This window comes from Buteo buteo, chromosome 13, assembly GCF_964188355.1.
Source record: "Buteo buteo chromosome 13, bButBut1.hap1.1, whole genome shotgun sequence".
Lineage (NCBI taxonomy): Eukaryota > Metazoa > Chordata > Aves > Accipitriformes > Accipitridae > Buteo > Buteo buteo.
This window is the reverse complement of record NC_134183.1, coordinates 29,830,463-29,847,164: the sequence shown is the minus strand read 5'-3', so window position 1 is coordinate 29,847,164 and position 16,702 is coordinate 29,830,463. Positions and strand designations below refer to the sequence as shown.

Sequence of the window (16,702 nt, the reverse complement as noted above, 5' to 3'; positions counted from 1 at the left end):
ACTATGGCAAAAATGATCATACAACAGAAAATGCATTGTGTTTTAGGACAAAACTTCTACTTTTCACATGTAATTAATCTGCTTCATGGCAACTATGATACCTGTAGGTGTATTCATCAGAGATTCAAATAATAGATTTTTAATTTGTCCAAAGTAGACTAGTAATGTAATGTGGACAGTTAACCTAATCAACATTTTCAGCCAGTGAAATTGATTTAACATGCTAAAGAACTAGTACCTAATATGCTTGTAGATCTCATTGTGTTGTGATATTAGCCATAAAATACACTTCTCCAAGCATTCACATGCTTGGAAATGACATCACATAGCTTGCCAGTGTTCAGCTAAACCTTATTTCCTGAAAGTTTCCTCCAGTTTAATAGTTTGACTTCCAAATAATTTAATCCTGATTCAGAAAGTAAACCTACTTGCTTAGCACATTATAACTACAGAACTCTGGCTTCAGCACTACCCCAGCCCCTTCTCCACACAATGATGCCGTTGCTTTTCCACTTTTTGCATTTATGAACAATACTCATATCAGAGCTGGTAGTAAGTGGAGTCCCATAAGCAAAGTAAATTTCTAGTTTTCAACACTGCCTTCACAAGCTTGATTATTTGCTATTGCAGCTTCACCCAGCTCAGACAGGCATGCACAACAGAAACTCTGACAAATAGTTTTCGCACATTAGAAATAACCATTTCACATCTGATTCCTGGCTTTCTTTTATCCTGTCATTCATATGAACTGAACTGTGTTGACACAAGAAAATAAGCTTTATGCTATTACTCTGCTCTGCATTCTTTATCCTCTTCACTGATGTACAACAATTTGAGACAGTACAACATCTTGTCTCACAAAACTAATTAGCCACAAGCTGCTTATTAAAAAAGTTTACTACTTATAAACATATTTCACAAATAAATAGCTGTTATCTACCATTGTTAAAATTCCTTTCATATACATAGTAACTATAATGGCTGAAAACTGAATTGCATGGAGACATTAAAGCTGTATGGTGTAGACAACTTGATTTTAAATTTTTCCAGTATTATTAGTTTACAGAGGATTGGACGGAGATTATCAGAGTATAATTGACATAGTGTTCCTGCATTAATTACTTTTTCTTAAATGGAATATAAGATCTAAATAATTTTAAATTTTTCAACCAGTTTCTGCATTTGCTAACATCAAAATTCTGGGATTAGATTTTTCCCCTTGGTATGTATTTATGTTTATATAAGTAATATTTATGTGTAATTTCAGTTAGCTATTCTTTTAATGAATATCATATAAAGTATACAGGATTGACAGAATACATCATGCATTCAAAAGATTTGCTCTGAATGTCAACAAAAAGGAAATAAAGCTAAGACCTCCGTCAACAAGTATCACAGAACTGTGATGGAGTAAAATTTTGTCCTTAACTAGAAAGGCTATATTATTATGGCTACTATTTCAACCATTAGCTGGCCAGGATAGCAATGATGACTGTGATACATTCTTTCTCTAGGCATCCAGTACTGACCACATGGATGGCAGATTGGACATTGTTTTGAGATAATGCAACTATTTTTATAGAATTTTTGAACAATTTAAGCTGGAATGGACATCTGAAGGTCATCTAGCTCAAAGCAGAGAGAACCCCAAAGTTATGTCAGGTTGCTCAGGGCCTGTAGAGCTGAATTCTAACTACCTCCAAACATTAAAATGACACAACCTTTCTGGGCAACATATTTCAGTGTTTGACCCCTCTCACTGTGGAATCTGGATTTGCTCCTATATAGCTAATATGAGTTTCCCTACCTGAAAATTGTGCTGGTGTCTTTTACTGTGCACTTATGGAAGTGGTTTGGCTCTGTCTTTTCCTTATAACACCTCATTAGGAAGTTGAAGAATGCAATCAGCACTACCCTTACCGGTGTTTTCCTCAGGCTATACAAACTGCTCCCTCAGCTTCTCCTCACGCATCACATGTTCCATCCCCCTAATTTTCTTGGTTGTCCTCCACTGTAGTTCTCCAATTTGACAATGTCTGTCTTGCACTGGGGAATCAAAACTGGAAATAACCACCCAAATGCAGTGTCATGGGTCCTGCCCAGACGGAAGCAATCACTTCCTTCAACCTGCGGGCTGCAGTCTTCCTAAAGCAGCCCAATATGTTATGCAAAATACAACTCACTCACTGCACTAGCAGCTTTATTCATGAAGGTAGTGGGATTTGATCTCTTGTTAAGGTCCTTAAATTGCTAAAATAGTAGCTGAACTTTTCATAGTACCATGTTTTGATTAACATTCCTCTGTTCGTTGCATGAAATTTGTTTCAGTAACAAATGTCATGGTTTATGAGAGCTCCTTTATCAAAGCCTGAAAAGAGGCAATTAAAAACACCCCTGGAATTAAAAAAAGAATCTTTGAGATTTCCATAGATTAAAAAAATAAATTGAAATCCAAATGACATCCTAATTTCTTATTCAAATCAATCGCTTATGTATTTTAAATATAAACCCAAGAGAAATCCATTGAAATATGCATTTTAAAAGATGTCAAATTATCCACAAAAGTCCAAATTATCTACTTCATTTCCACTTGACAGAGTTCTTATGTAAGTGTGGGCATACTAAAATAGATCTCAAAAAAATAAATTAAAGCATTGTAGAACTTCAAATAGGCAAAATTTTTATGTACATGTAGCACATCAGAAATGGAAGCTTCCTTCCACACTTCTCCCAAATGTATCAGAAGTGAGTCTCTCCATTTAGTTAAGACGCACATTATCTATCAGTGAAGCCGGTTCAGCTTTACTAATTGTAGCAGAGGTGGCACCTTTCAAGCAGCCAATGTTTTAGATATTTCTTATACAACATCCCAGACCTTGTGTTGATGGGCATGGAACAAAAGTCCATTGACCTCCGTGCTGCTGATAATGCAAGATATCTTGCTCTTTCAACTACATTACTGTTACAACTTAAAGTGCAAGCCAATGATAGTAAATCTCATTAGACACCTCATTAGATGGTCTGCATCTTCTGCACTGTGTCACACAGATAATGACTTTGCAGACCTCATTTAGAGGAGCAGCGTTACCGATTCCAACACAGGTATGATGAGGGCAGGATGACTTAGACTGTGCTTGAAATCTAATGTTAAACATATATCAGCATGTCTATGGTAAGTATAAATTCCAACACAAATCAGTCCTACAAAAGCGAGTAGAGAAAACAACTGTAAAATGAAAAACTTGAAAGGAATGTTCCATTTAACTCCACCAGCAGGACTGTTAGTGTGAACAATGTAGGAAATGTCTGTATTATTTCAATGACTATTATGTTCATTTTTGTTGATTTGATTGTTATGAAGGAATCTGTCATACAGTGACAAGCTGGTTAATGCCTGCAGGACTTTTTTTCCATTTTTTATTCTTCTAGAAAAGAATCAAGAATGCTTCTAGTGGCTTACCATCTGCCAGGAGTTACTGGACAATACAGGCAATTTTCACAGTATGCTTCTAGTCTCTGGTACTTGCTGGGTGGTTTGTACTTAATCTAAAGGATGTGCTAAAAATTGTGTCATGTCTACTTCACAATTTATACTAACATATCTGTTTTTAATTTCACTAACTTTTGCTCTGTATTTTAAACAATCTACTCCATTGTTATAATACAATTTGTGCATTTGATTAAGAATATAAGGACACATGCACAACTTGAGACTGCAGAATACTGATAAAGACTTTACGCATATGTGCGAGTCTTTTTTCCTGTGGGGATATGTAATTGGTATGGCTACTGTATGCACCACTCCTGCCATAATTTTCTTCAGAGATAGTTTTACACATGAGTAGTCACGTTTACTTTAATTTGGTTACTCATATTTCTAGGAGTACTCATGTAATAATAATACATAATTTATTATTTGCATTACAGTAGCACTTACAGGCTTCTGGTAGGTTTAAGAAATTACTATGCAGGAACTCTAAAATATGTAACAAGACAATATCACTGATCTTCAAAACTCACAGTTTAAAAAGACAAGACAGAGAATGGGGAAGAAGACAAAGTAGAAATTGCTTGCTTAATATCCTATGACAGGTGAATGTCAGTCAGCAAGAGAACTTAAGCTTTTGAATCTTCCTTCTGTGCCCTCCTCCCAACCAAGACAGGCTTCTAGTTTGCTTTAATATACATGCATGTATATAAATATATATACACATACTATATATACACACACACTATATATTATATACACATAACATTATACATATATACCCAAATACTATTCTTATAATATATAAACATACTATCACGGAGTCATGGTGGGGTGGCTCCTGTGACTGGAGCATTAGAATGGAAGGATACAGGCTCTTTCGGAAGGACAGGCAGGGGAGATGAGGAGGGGGTGTTGCCCTCTATGTCAATGACCAGCTGGAGTGCATGGAGCTTTGCCTGGGGATAGATGAGGAGCCAACTGAGAGCTTATGGGTCAGGATTAAAGGGAGGGCAGGGACAGGTGACATTGTAGTGGTGGTCTGCTACAGGCCACCCAACCAGAAGACCGAGCAGATGAGGCCCTCTATAGACAGATAGGAGCAGCCTCATGTTCACAAGCCCTGGTCCTCATGGGGGACTTCAGCCATCCCGATATCTGTTGGAGGGACAACACAGTGGGGCATAAGCAATCCAGAGGTTCCTGGAATGTGTTGATGACAACTTCCTCCTCCAAGTGACAGAGGAGCCAATGAGGAGAGGTGCTATGCTGGACCTTGTTCTCACCAACAAGGAGGGGCTGGCAGGGAATGTGAAGCTCAAGGGCAGCCTTGGCTGCAGTGACCATGGAGTGAGTTCCATGGTGGAGTTCAAGATCCTTAGGGCAGTGAGGAGGGCACACAACAAGCTCGCTACCCTGGACTTCACAAGAACAGACTTCAGCCTCTTCAGGGATCTGCTTGGTAGAGTACCATGGGATAAAGCCCTGGAGGTAAGAGGGGCCCAAGAAAGCCGGTTAGTATTCAACAATCACCTCCTTCAAGCTCAGGAGCGATGCATCCCAACAAAGAGGAAGCGAGGCAAAAACGCCAGGAGGCCTACATGGATGAACCAGGAGGTCCTGGACAAATTCAAACACAAAAAGGAAGCCTACAGAGGGTGGAAGCAAGGACAGGTAGCCTGGGAAGAATACAGAGAAATTGTCTGAGCAGCCAGGGATCAAGTTAGGAAAGCTAAAGCCCCGATAGAATTAAATCTAGCCAGGGACATCAAGGGCAACAAGAAAAACTTCTATAGGTATGTTGGTGATAAAAGGAAGACTAAAGAAAATGTGGGCCCTCTCCAGAAGGAGACCTGGTTACCCAGGACACAGAGAAGGCTGAGGTAATCAATTACATTTTTGCCTCAGTCTTCACTGGCAAGTGCTCCAGCCACACCACCCAAGTCACAGAAGGCAAAGGTGGAGACTGGAAGAATGAAGAACCGGCCACTGTAGGAGAAGATCAGGGTTGAGACCATCTAAGGAACCTGAAGGTCCACAAGTCAATGGGACCTGATGAGATGCGTCCGTGGGTCCTCAGGGAACTGGCGGACTAAGTTGCTAAACCACTATCCATCATATTTGAGAAGTTGTGGCAGTCCAGGTAAGTGCCCACTGCCTGGAAAAGGGGAAACATAACACCCATTTCTAAAAAGGGAAAGAAGGAAGACCTGGGGAACTACAGGCCAGTCAGTCTCACCTCTGTGCCCAACCAGATCATGGAGCAGATCCTCCTGGAAACTATGCTAAGGCACATGGAAAATAAGGCGGTGATTGGTGGCAGCCAACATGGCTTCAAAAAGGACAAATCGTGCCTGATAAATGTGGTGGCCTTCTATGATGGGGTTGCAGCGTTGGTGGATAAGGGAAGAGCAACTGACATCATCTACCTGGACTTGTGCAAAGCATTTGACAGTGTCCCGCACAACATCCTTGTCTCTAAATTGGAGAGACATGGATTTGATGGATGGACCACTTGGTGCATAAGGAAATGGCTGGATGGTTGCACTCAAAGAGTTGCGGTCAACAGCTTGATGTCTGAGTGGAGACCAGTGCTGAGTGGCATTCCTCAGGGGTTGATATTGGGACCGGTGCTGTTTAACACCTTTGTCGGTGACATGGACAGTGGGATTGAGTGCATTTTCAGCAAGTTTGCCGAGGACACCAAGCTGTGTGGTGCGGCTGACACACTGGAGAGAAGGGATGCCATCCAGAGGGACCGTGACAGACTTGAGAGGTGGGCCTGTGCAAACCTCATGAAGTTCAACAAGGCCAAGTGCAAGGTCCTGCATATGGGTTAGGGCAATCCCAAGCATAAAAACAGGCTGGGTGATGAGTGGGTTGGTTGAGAGCAGCCCTGAGGAGAAGGACTTGGGGCTTTAGTGGATGAAAAACTGAATATGAGCCAGCAATGTGTGCTTGCAGCCCAGAAAGCCAATTGCATCCTGGGCTGTGTCAAAAGAAGCGTGGCTAGCAGGTCGAGGGAGGTGATTCTGCCCCTTTACTCTGCTCTTGTGAGACCCCACCTGGAGTACTGCATTCAGCTCTTGGGCCTCCATCATAAGAAAGACATGGACCTGCTCGAGCAGGTCCAGAGGAGGGCCATGAAGATGATCAGAGGGCTGGAGCACCTTTCCTATGAAGACAGGCTGAGAGAGTTGAGGTTGTTTAGCCTGGAGAAGAGAAGGCTCCAGGGAGACCTTACAGCAGCCTTCCAGCACCTAAAGGCGGGCTACAGGAAAGCTGGAGAGGGACTTTTTACAAAGGCATGCTGTGATAGGACAAGGAGTAATGGCTTTAAACTGAAAGAGGGTAGATTTAGGAAAAAAATTCTTCACTGTAAAGGTGGTGAGACACTGGAACAGGTTGCCCAGAGAGGCTGTGGATGTCCCATCCATGGAAGTGTTCAAGACCAGGTTGGATGGGGCTTTGAGCAACCTGGTTTAGTGGAAGGTGTCCCTGCCCATGGCAGGGGAGTTGGAATAAGATGATCTTTAAGGTCTCTTCCAACCCAAACCATTCTATGATTCTATTACATGAATATTCAGAGAAAATATGAAATAAATAAGAACAGAAAATTCCAGGTGATTAATTAATATTTGATATTTATCTCCAAGTACATGACTCTCAAAACCCTTAGCGTTCCCTTGTTCCCAGCTTGCACTTTGTCAGAGAGATGCACTTGGTATTGTCAGACATATTTCACTGTCTGACTAAACTGACAGACTGAATTATCAGCATTATGAAAAATGTTCATGTTAGGAATGTATACAATAAACAGTAAACTGCAGAGCACAACATGACTGAGATTTTATTATGCCTGTTATTCTTCAGTATTAATCTGTTCAGATTACTTTGCTTCTAAGTATATTATGTACGTTTAGTATTTTCAACATCCTCTTAATTTTCTAATTCTAACATCTATAGATCTATAGGTAAAGAAGAAGGAAAAGAGCCTAGGCTTGACATTTGTGGCCACTGTTAAAACTGCTTGGAGGACCCTAAAAACAGTATTGTAAAAAGGAAGACAACTTCTTATAAATTCCATGTTATATTACATTCCTTTCTGACATCATGTTATAATGCTAAAATCAGTACTTGACAACTTAAAGTACAACTTTCAATTTGTGCTATAGATAGTTCTGGCACATCTTGAGTTTGGTTCCAAATGTCAGAAGCAGCAGTAATGTTTTTTCAACTGTAATATATCTTTCTGGCTAAGAATAATGACAGAAACAGCTATATAATTCTATTGTTTTCCCTAAAAGTGGCCGTCACATAGACTACTCAGTGCTCAAGAAAGTCATATGTCACAGTTCACAGCAGTCACCACTGAGTTATCTGCATGTGAGGCCACAACTGAAGGCAAATTCTGACATATATAAAAATACAAACACAATTGAAAGCAAAAATTAGTCAAAGCATTAAAATATAAAGAAGAAACCAGTCCCCAAGAAGAGTCTTAAAATCACCATATTTTAAAAATTCACAGTCAAATTCTTCACAGACATTAGTTAGATTAATGTGGAAGCTCTCTGGCTCTCTGACAAAATACACAACAATTAGAGTCATATGCAGGGCTGATTCTCCTTTCTTACTAAGGTTTAATGTAAGAGAAACTTCATTTACAGATTAACGAGCTCATTGAGAAACCTTCCCTCACTAAAGGACTGAAATTATTATTAAATTCCAAACAGGTTACAGACAGCTCAAGTATTTCTTAGCACGATTTACTGCTGTGCACAAGATGTTAATGGATGCTAAAGCTGGGGCTTGGATTAAAAAACTAATCCAAATAAAGCCAAAGGGTATGCCAAGCACTCTGACAAGCTCAAGAGAAAGAGACCAAGTCTCCTTATATTGTAAAAAGAGCTGGACTACATAAGAAACTAGTCAAATGGTTAGTCAGAACTAAGTTGGATAGTCTAGGGTTTATTTTTTTGCAAGTCAAAGACTGAGATACCATCTCTAAGTTGTGTGACCTGCAGGCAGAAGAAGCCTAAAGAATTTTTAAAATGGACAGTAACAGAAATGGAAGACAAGGAGCTTACTGAGTGCCACACTTCAGTGCAATGGCTCATCTGGTCATTCTGAGCAAGGAGATGGCTAGTGTTTCTGCTGTAATAAAGGAACCAAGAATCTAGGTACATCTTTATGTAAATAAGCACTGACTTCTGTCACATGTTTCTTGCTCTAATGAAAACAGCATTTCATGTTCCTGGATTTCAGATAAGGGTCTGGGCAAAAAAAGCAAAGTTATTTCTCTTTTTCCTAAGCTCTGTCTTAACTGTACTCCAGAAATGCAATTACTGCAGTAAATCCCAAGTCCTTTCTCAGATCAAACTCTTTCAAAGAAACCCAAGAAAGAAATTAGGGACTTCACTGTATTTTTGCAAAATCTTTTACCCTACTCAGAGGACAGAATTATATTTGAAGGAATATCCGAGACACACATTTGTCAGAAAAGAAGTATGCATCCTAGAATTTGTTCATCAAGTTGGAGGAAGGACAGTTGACAGCATTCATATAAGTACTAGTTTATACAAAGGTCTTTTCCTTTTGAGATAATTTGTTCTAAAAGGATGATGGTAGCCATAATCTGCTCTTGAAAGTAGAAACACTGTAACTCCAGCAGCTGTAAAGCAGCACAGAAAGGAGATAGCCTTCTTCCAGTCTCCTGCATTATGAGTATCTGCCTAGTAGTCATTAATAAGCTCATTATTCTATAATTTGGTTAATCCCTCATCATCATGGTAATGAAGCACAATTGTATCGGTCTACACATACTGTCTTTTTGTGCATTGTTAAGCCTGTGATCTAAGAACTACAAATAATGAAAAATTTGGGTTTCTTTCCTCTATGTGAATCCACACAAGGATTTGTGTTTTCCGCTGTCATGGAGTCAACTTTCTCTCTGTTCCCTATGTCTAAGCATTTAGTAAAATATGTGTTTCCATCATTTGTATAATTTAATTTAGTGTTTATGGGCTATGTGTACACATAATTCCAAGTTGTCGCTGAACTTGCTTTCCAAAACTCATGCTAGTTTCCATACTTATATCAATCAGAGACTGATGGGTATTACGCAGCTACCACAGTTATGGGTATTATGCAACTATTATAGTTATTGTTGCTGTTTTATTATATGTGAGAAGCTAACAAAGCTTAACACACAACAGAAGCAAACAAAAATTTCCACATGCTGAAGATAAACGGTAACAGCAGCAGCTGACTTATTAAAGGGAAGCAATAATCAAAGATCAAATTCTAAAGCATCTGTGTAAGTAAAGAATTCTTTATTATTTGTATTTTATCACCTTATTTTTAGGTAAAAAGACTTTTGCAAGCTATTTCAGAATTGTGTCCCTAAGCAGCAAAATATGAGAGAAATTTCCCATACGAACCTCTACATACTATGTTTTCTAACCTTTGTAAAAACCATACATTTTGACATTTCTCAGTGAAGCAAGAGGACAACCAGGAAAGTGCTCTATTAGTCATTTTGTTTACTCTTGCTACAATTATTTCTGTCTCACAGGCCATAATTTTCCCTTCTCTATCATTCTTAGAGCAATACTATAAAATCTCAGTTTATCCAAAACATTGCTATTAAAATAATCTTCCTCATTTGCATGACAGTCTCTAATCCTCAACTCATATGTCAACCATAATATACTATTTGGTGGAATTTCTTAATAAACAGAATATGCTAGGTTTTCATGGGAAATAAATGAACCATTAAGTTGGCTGTACACGATAATTTCTGTGTATTTCCAAAAATACTAAACTGCATAGAAAAGGTAGCCACTTCCGAATGTCTTCCCTCTATTGATTTCAATTGAGCAAAAATTTAATGAAAACTGTTTACACTGGCTAGTTCTAACAAAGTGCTATATATAAAACCACAGATCAATGGAATGAAACTTAACTCAGCTTCACAGAAAATGAGAAGAATCAATGTATGAAGCAAAACATAAATAAAACCCAAAAGCATTTATCCTAGATAGTATTGCATGTCTCTGGCTCAATCCTAAACTAAGAAATTCCTATCATGACAATTAAAAATGCTTTTTCTTAATTTGTGCTGTCATATCTGCAGTCTGCTACATTTTAAGAACATCGAGGTCCCTGAACCTCAGATGCACATTCTCAGAATAGCTCATATTCCATACTTGGTGGGTTCAGCCTCATTCAGGTGCTAAAGAGAGTCTGGTCTTGGTGTGCGAATACACTCACTTTTGTGCTCTGCATGCAGCAATAGGTTGGATTACACTATCTGAGGAGTGCTAGGCATGGCCACTGCTTCACTAGTTCTTAAGACAAAAGTTCTATCTGATTTTGGAAAATATGTATTCTATTTAAACCCTGAGCAAAAAGTTCATTTATTCTTACTTTTGTGCTCTATCCTCCACCTATCCAAACTTTTTTTAACAAAAGCAGTGTTTCCTTTCCTGAAGAAAACATAATGGACAAGACAGATACCTTACATAGTCTATATAACTAATCTGGTCTTAAAGTGTATGATACATTGCTACCTAAGAAAATGACAGTGAGTCTTGTGAAAGAACAGAATATCACTTTGTTAAACAGGATAATGTTCACAAGTGATATTAATCTGCTTCCAAACAATGAAGTGTAATTGATAATGGGGAGTATCACTGAATCAAGACACAAAACACATCAGATACACTTTCTATTATCAAGGAAACATTCTAGAGTTAGCCTGGCATAGTACAATTCATTATATAGTTTACCTGACTTTTTTTACTTCCTTCTATGCTTTTTTTTTTTTTCACTGACATGTATTTCATAACTCACTGACTCATAGGTTATAGTTATGCTGTTTCTTCAATATAAGTTACTATCCCTAACTTCACAGATTTATTAAACATCCTAGCTCCTGAAGCATGAGGAAATCTGCACGTGCAGATTTCATGTGCCAGTTCTTTCCACACCGTGGAATGGGGAGGGAGTATGTGCAAATCTCTTGGAGGCTTGCTTTTACAGCAGCTCTGATCATTTCCACTTCCAAACACTCAGCATCAGTTGCCATTCTGTGTTGGCATCAACATTCTTCAGTTGGGTTCCTTGTCCTGTACTATCCTCCCGTAAATTCTGAATGCCCAGATCATATTTCAACCGAATACCATGTTCACTGCAAACAGAACTCAGTCCCATTGTATTCAATTTTTCTTTGCCCTCTTTTATTTTCTTTTGCAATGTTTAATCTATCTTGACTTTTTAAATTTTAAGCTAATGCTTTCTGACTTCCAAAATTTAACTTTGCTAATCATATCTCCCCCCCCCCCCCCCCCAGGCTCTGGTTCTACCCTAACATTCTTTTTGAGTTGGTTATTCACTATGTCTACTTCAAGAACACAGTGCTGACACTGCTCTAAGTTCACAAAAAAGTACTAAAGTTGTACTAAAGTACTAAATAAGAGTATGGAACACAGAGTGTTCACAGCAGAAAGAAAACAGATCCTTACATTGCAAACATGTAAGAATCATTAAATAACAAATTTAAAGCTAAAAAGCTTTTCCTTTAATTGTAGTGCAAATAGAATAGTTATGTGTGTTGTTGTAATACAAATTTAAGAAACAAGATGTGCAGAGGCACAAAGTTTAGATCTTGATTTCCAAATACACAAGCACATTTCAGTTGAAGATTTTGTTCTTGATTTTTTTGTTCCTTTTAATTGAACAGATACTTTGTTTTGAAACAATTTCTGCTGTCTCACAGTGTGTACAATGCATATTCAACAAGTGCTGGGAAGTCCTACATTTGCTTGTGAATCAGGTTCCAATCACATTTTACATTGTTTTAACTAGTAGAATGAAAATTTTACAACTTAAATACCAGACTTCACGTTTTTCCCTGAAACTTGTCAAGTTTCTTATGTCAAATAAGATCTGCAGGTTGCCCACACAACTCCCACTGAATGGTCTGGTATGGTCTTTCAGTTGCTGCAATGCTTGCTGAGGCAATTATGTCGTGTTTCATCTGGATTCATAATCTGATACAGTTCAAACTGCTCTATCATAGCATCTTTTTTGCCTCCAAGGTAGACAGAAAAATAGGGTTTCCAAAACTGATCGAGGAAAAAGAATTCTGAGCAATATTATACCTATGTGAAAACTCCTATCAGAATGCTTGGAGGTCTCCTGGGGATCTTCAGTAACCTCATTTGTACAACATTCATATGGACGTAGACCTGAATATTTCACTGAGACATTGCATGGCCATATATTTCTGATAAGGAGTCACAGTTTTGCAATATTCTTATACATTCAACTTATATTTTCCTTTCATCCATTTTCTTTTCTGGGGTAAGGGGGAAGAGGCTGTCATTTTTCTCAACTGTTTTTGCATGCTGCTTTTGTGTTAGAAGAAGCTTTTCTTTTAAAAAAAGTATCTAAAGCAGCTCTGAACAGTTTTTGAAGTTTTTCCACCCACAGCCTCTTCATCTCTTGCTCCTGATGTCTCCTATTTCTGAAAGACACTTTATTCATTGTGTTCACCCTTCCACTTTCAAAACACTGAAAATGGGAGACAAGTCACACACACAAACTCTTTCCCTTAATCTGTCCCAAATCTGTCCACTCCTGATTCTTTTTTCACATCTTACACAATCACTCAGCTGTACTTTAGGGAACCTCCTAATCCCCTCAGAGGAATTCTGTTCTTTATCCCTTTCTTTTCTCCCTCATGTTTGTGTAAGAATGTAGCTAGAACAATTTTTAGGATAATTAGTTCCCAATTACTGTTGTTTAATTTCAGTGAAGAGACTGAAATGAAACACATCTATGTATGTGTTCCAGTTAGATGTTTTGCAATAAGTATATTTGCTATACAGACAGTCAGACAAAAAATTGAGCTTTGTTAATAGAGGAACTTCACGCTAAGTTGTATAAATGGAGTAAATGGGAAAAGAGTTTTCCTTCCTCTGTAGGGTAAGAACTTGTTCCTTAATAAGGTCAGTGAAGGAAATGATTTGACGAAGAGATGTTTATTATTCAGGACTGAAACAATCCTTCATTTATTTAAGGGAAAGGAAGGAGTCAGAAGGCAATGAAATCTCTTCCAACTTCTGGTTATCACCAGGTTTCTTTGATAATTATACTGTGGGTCCATAAAAAGTGTAGTACCTTTTATCAATAGACAAGCACATCTCCATGTACCAAGTGCCTTTCAGTATCTACCCTCTTTTGGATGGAAGAAACAGACTTATTCTTGCTCCCCTGCAGACCATTCAATTAAATGCCACTGCAGACACCTCTATTAATTGTTTAGCCATAATACAGATATAAGTTTCAATTTCTATTTTTGCATAAGTCATCACAGCTAGGCGATGCCCAGATTTTCTAGAATCTCTCTGTAAAATAGCTCCAAAGAGCTAAAACTTTTCCTTACGCCCTCATCATGTCATATTTCAATTACTGCAACATCCGTTTCTCCAGCCTTAATATGTGAAACATGTTCCTTTGCACTCCTTCTGTTTACTTAATTTTCAAACCCCAGCACTTTCTCTCCTCTTTCTGTGTTTATCGATTGGCTCTCTCTGTCCTACTAGTGTATCAACCATAAGTTATTCAACTTGTCCTGGTTATTGATTGTACCTCCCTCATCTGTTACATCTTCAGTTCTGAGAAGTCAGCTTCTATCTCTGGTAAGTCCAGGATATTGCTCTCCATTTTGTAAATGTTCAAGTCAGCCTGGCTAAGCTTTCTCTCTAGGCAAGCATAAATTTGGAGAGGGTCTTTCTGTGAAGTTCATTATTCTTTTACAAATACATCCCTAGAAGTCTATCAGAATGCCTAAAAAAATTCTCAGCACGCTTTAAACACCTTGTGTGCCAAGATACTATCATAACATTAATACCATCACACTATTTCACTGAATTTTCCCTTCTGTCTGTCTGTTTAGTTCTCTTGCATAATATTTTGCAACTTAACTTTTTGGGTTGGTTCCTATACGATGTGTCTTTAGCATTCCTAAACCAAAAGGTTCTCTTTCCATGATCAGAGCACTAAGTCTTTATCAAGCTATGTCAATGTTATATATTGTATTTTAAAAAATCTTTAGCTAGATTATACTTAAGATAGAACTACTGATTCAGGTGTATTTCCTGTCTTTATTTTAATAAAACCATGATTCTTAATTTTTATGAGGAAAGCAATTACTTACTGGTTCAAGACAGGTGTATATGCTGTTTTATCTTCATCTATGATGGTGACCATCAGAGTAATAAGCTGTGCCCAGAAATCCAAATTCTTTGTTGTTGGTCCCTGTTCTTCTTTAGGAACTTCTTGTTTCTTACCCTGTTAAAACAAGATTGAATATAATTTATATCAGAGAAATTAGAGAAAATATTATGGGATTTCCACCTACAGATTATTACTTGGTTGGAAAGAGTGACATATTATGAATCTTCAGAAATTTTGGACAAAGACTGTCTATCCAACTTACAGTAGATTATATGACAGACTGTACCTGGCTGTGGACATATATTAAAAAACATACACAGTGCAAAGACAGCCAGGTCAGCAAAGAAGATCAATAGCGGCTTGATTTTTATTGCATGTCCACACTTTAATTAAATACATTCTTAAATCTTTGTTCTGATGAAACTGAGTGTAGGTAAAATTGCCTGCTGAGGCAGAACTTTTATACCCTACACAATAAATACTGAACAAAGCAATGATAAGGAACATTTCTTGTTTTGTTTTGTATTATACGCTGAAGTTATTTGGCCTAACAACTGCTATGCTGTTAGCTATAAATGAAGAAGTGGTTAAATTTCCCTTTGTTTTTTAATAGCCAAAACAACAAAGGCTATTGTTCAAAATATTCTGCACAGAGATTTCCCAGGCACTCATAGATTGACTGGCAGAACCACAAACTGTGCATTTATGAGAGGCAGAGGAAAACACCACAAAGTAGGAGGGGGGAAAAAAAAATCCCTGGACACCTATAAATGCGAAAAGGTACATAGGACTGTCCAAAAGAGGGGCTTGTGAGGTTATTGCCTTGCCAAGGATTTTAAAGGTATGAGCTATACCAATCTCTTATTTGATTCCTTTTTTATCCAAGGAACTTGGATTCTTGTATAATCCTTGTAAATGAAGAGGACTGCAACCAGTTTCACATCCAAAGCAGAGAACTTGAGACACCCCATTACATTTTTGTAATAATCACGAGGGAGGACATGACACACTGATATATCAGACAGATTACCAACATGACTCTCCAGTCATTGATTAAAAGTTGGTAAGTAAAGCAGTGTTTTTTATTCCTCTTGACTAAAATCCTGCTTTTGGTACCTTTTAATATAGTTATAAGTATGTATTAATATTCACCACTTAGAAACTTTTACTGAGAATTTTATACTTTCTAATGTCACTAAAATGTGCATTTACATCTAGATTTTGTCTCTACAGTTTTGTTTTATGAATTCTTAGTCTACAGTTTCCTAGACAAAAGTATTTTTCAGTTCTTTGCTTGACAGAAGGATCAGATTCCTTATCAATGTCCAATAAATAACTTCATTACAGAGAACCAAACCTGAAAAGAAATATTTTTATCTCTGTATGGACACACACATACAAACACACATAATTTCTGCCACACAGAAGTATGTCTGAACATGCTATGTCTACACATGCTCTTCTACACAGCTGCCAGAGATAGAAAGGGGTCTTTTCACTCAGCTAGTAAGTCAGAAAATAAACATGCCTATTATCCTTCAAGTTTAAACATATATTCCTTGTACTTCTCATTTGTAGTCCAAATATGACCACTTCAATGGACCCCATATCTCTTTGAATAGATATGACACTGTATTAGTATCATAGTGAATTAATTAAATGTTATCTTAACCTCAATTAACTTTTATCCATTAACAGCATTAAGAATGGCAGAACAAGAATTTCAACAACACTTAATTGAAATTGTTTTTGTGGTCACTGTGGAATATTTTAGAAAAGTATCATTAATCACACTACTACACACTCAGCTGATCTATAAATGTTATGGCTTCAGTGTCTAAAGCAACTGAAATAAAGGTGAGGCTCAGAAGCAGTTATAATAGATGGTGTGAGTAGTATCACTGGCAATGAACAACCACACATGCAAACAAGAGTGCTTTTCAAAACGGAGATGAATATAGGAGCATT

At 37.7% G+C, this 16,702-nt stretch overlaps 1 protein-coding gene across 2 annotated transcripts in view; it reads right to left on the bottom strand.

Moving 5' to 3' along the window:
* Window positions 1–16,702, bottom strand: part of UNC13C (unc-13 homolog C) — a 216,271-nt gene that overhangs the window by 64,922 nt on the left and 134,647 nt on the right. For both annotated transcript variants that reach the window (XM_075045303.1, XM_075045302.1), the window contains one exon: window positions 14,715–14,848. In XM_075045303.1, coding sequence (XP_074901404.1) covers window positions 14,715–14,848 — 134 coding nt within the window. The remainder of the gene's footprint in view (window positions 1–14,714; window positions 14,849–16,702) is intronic.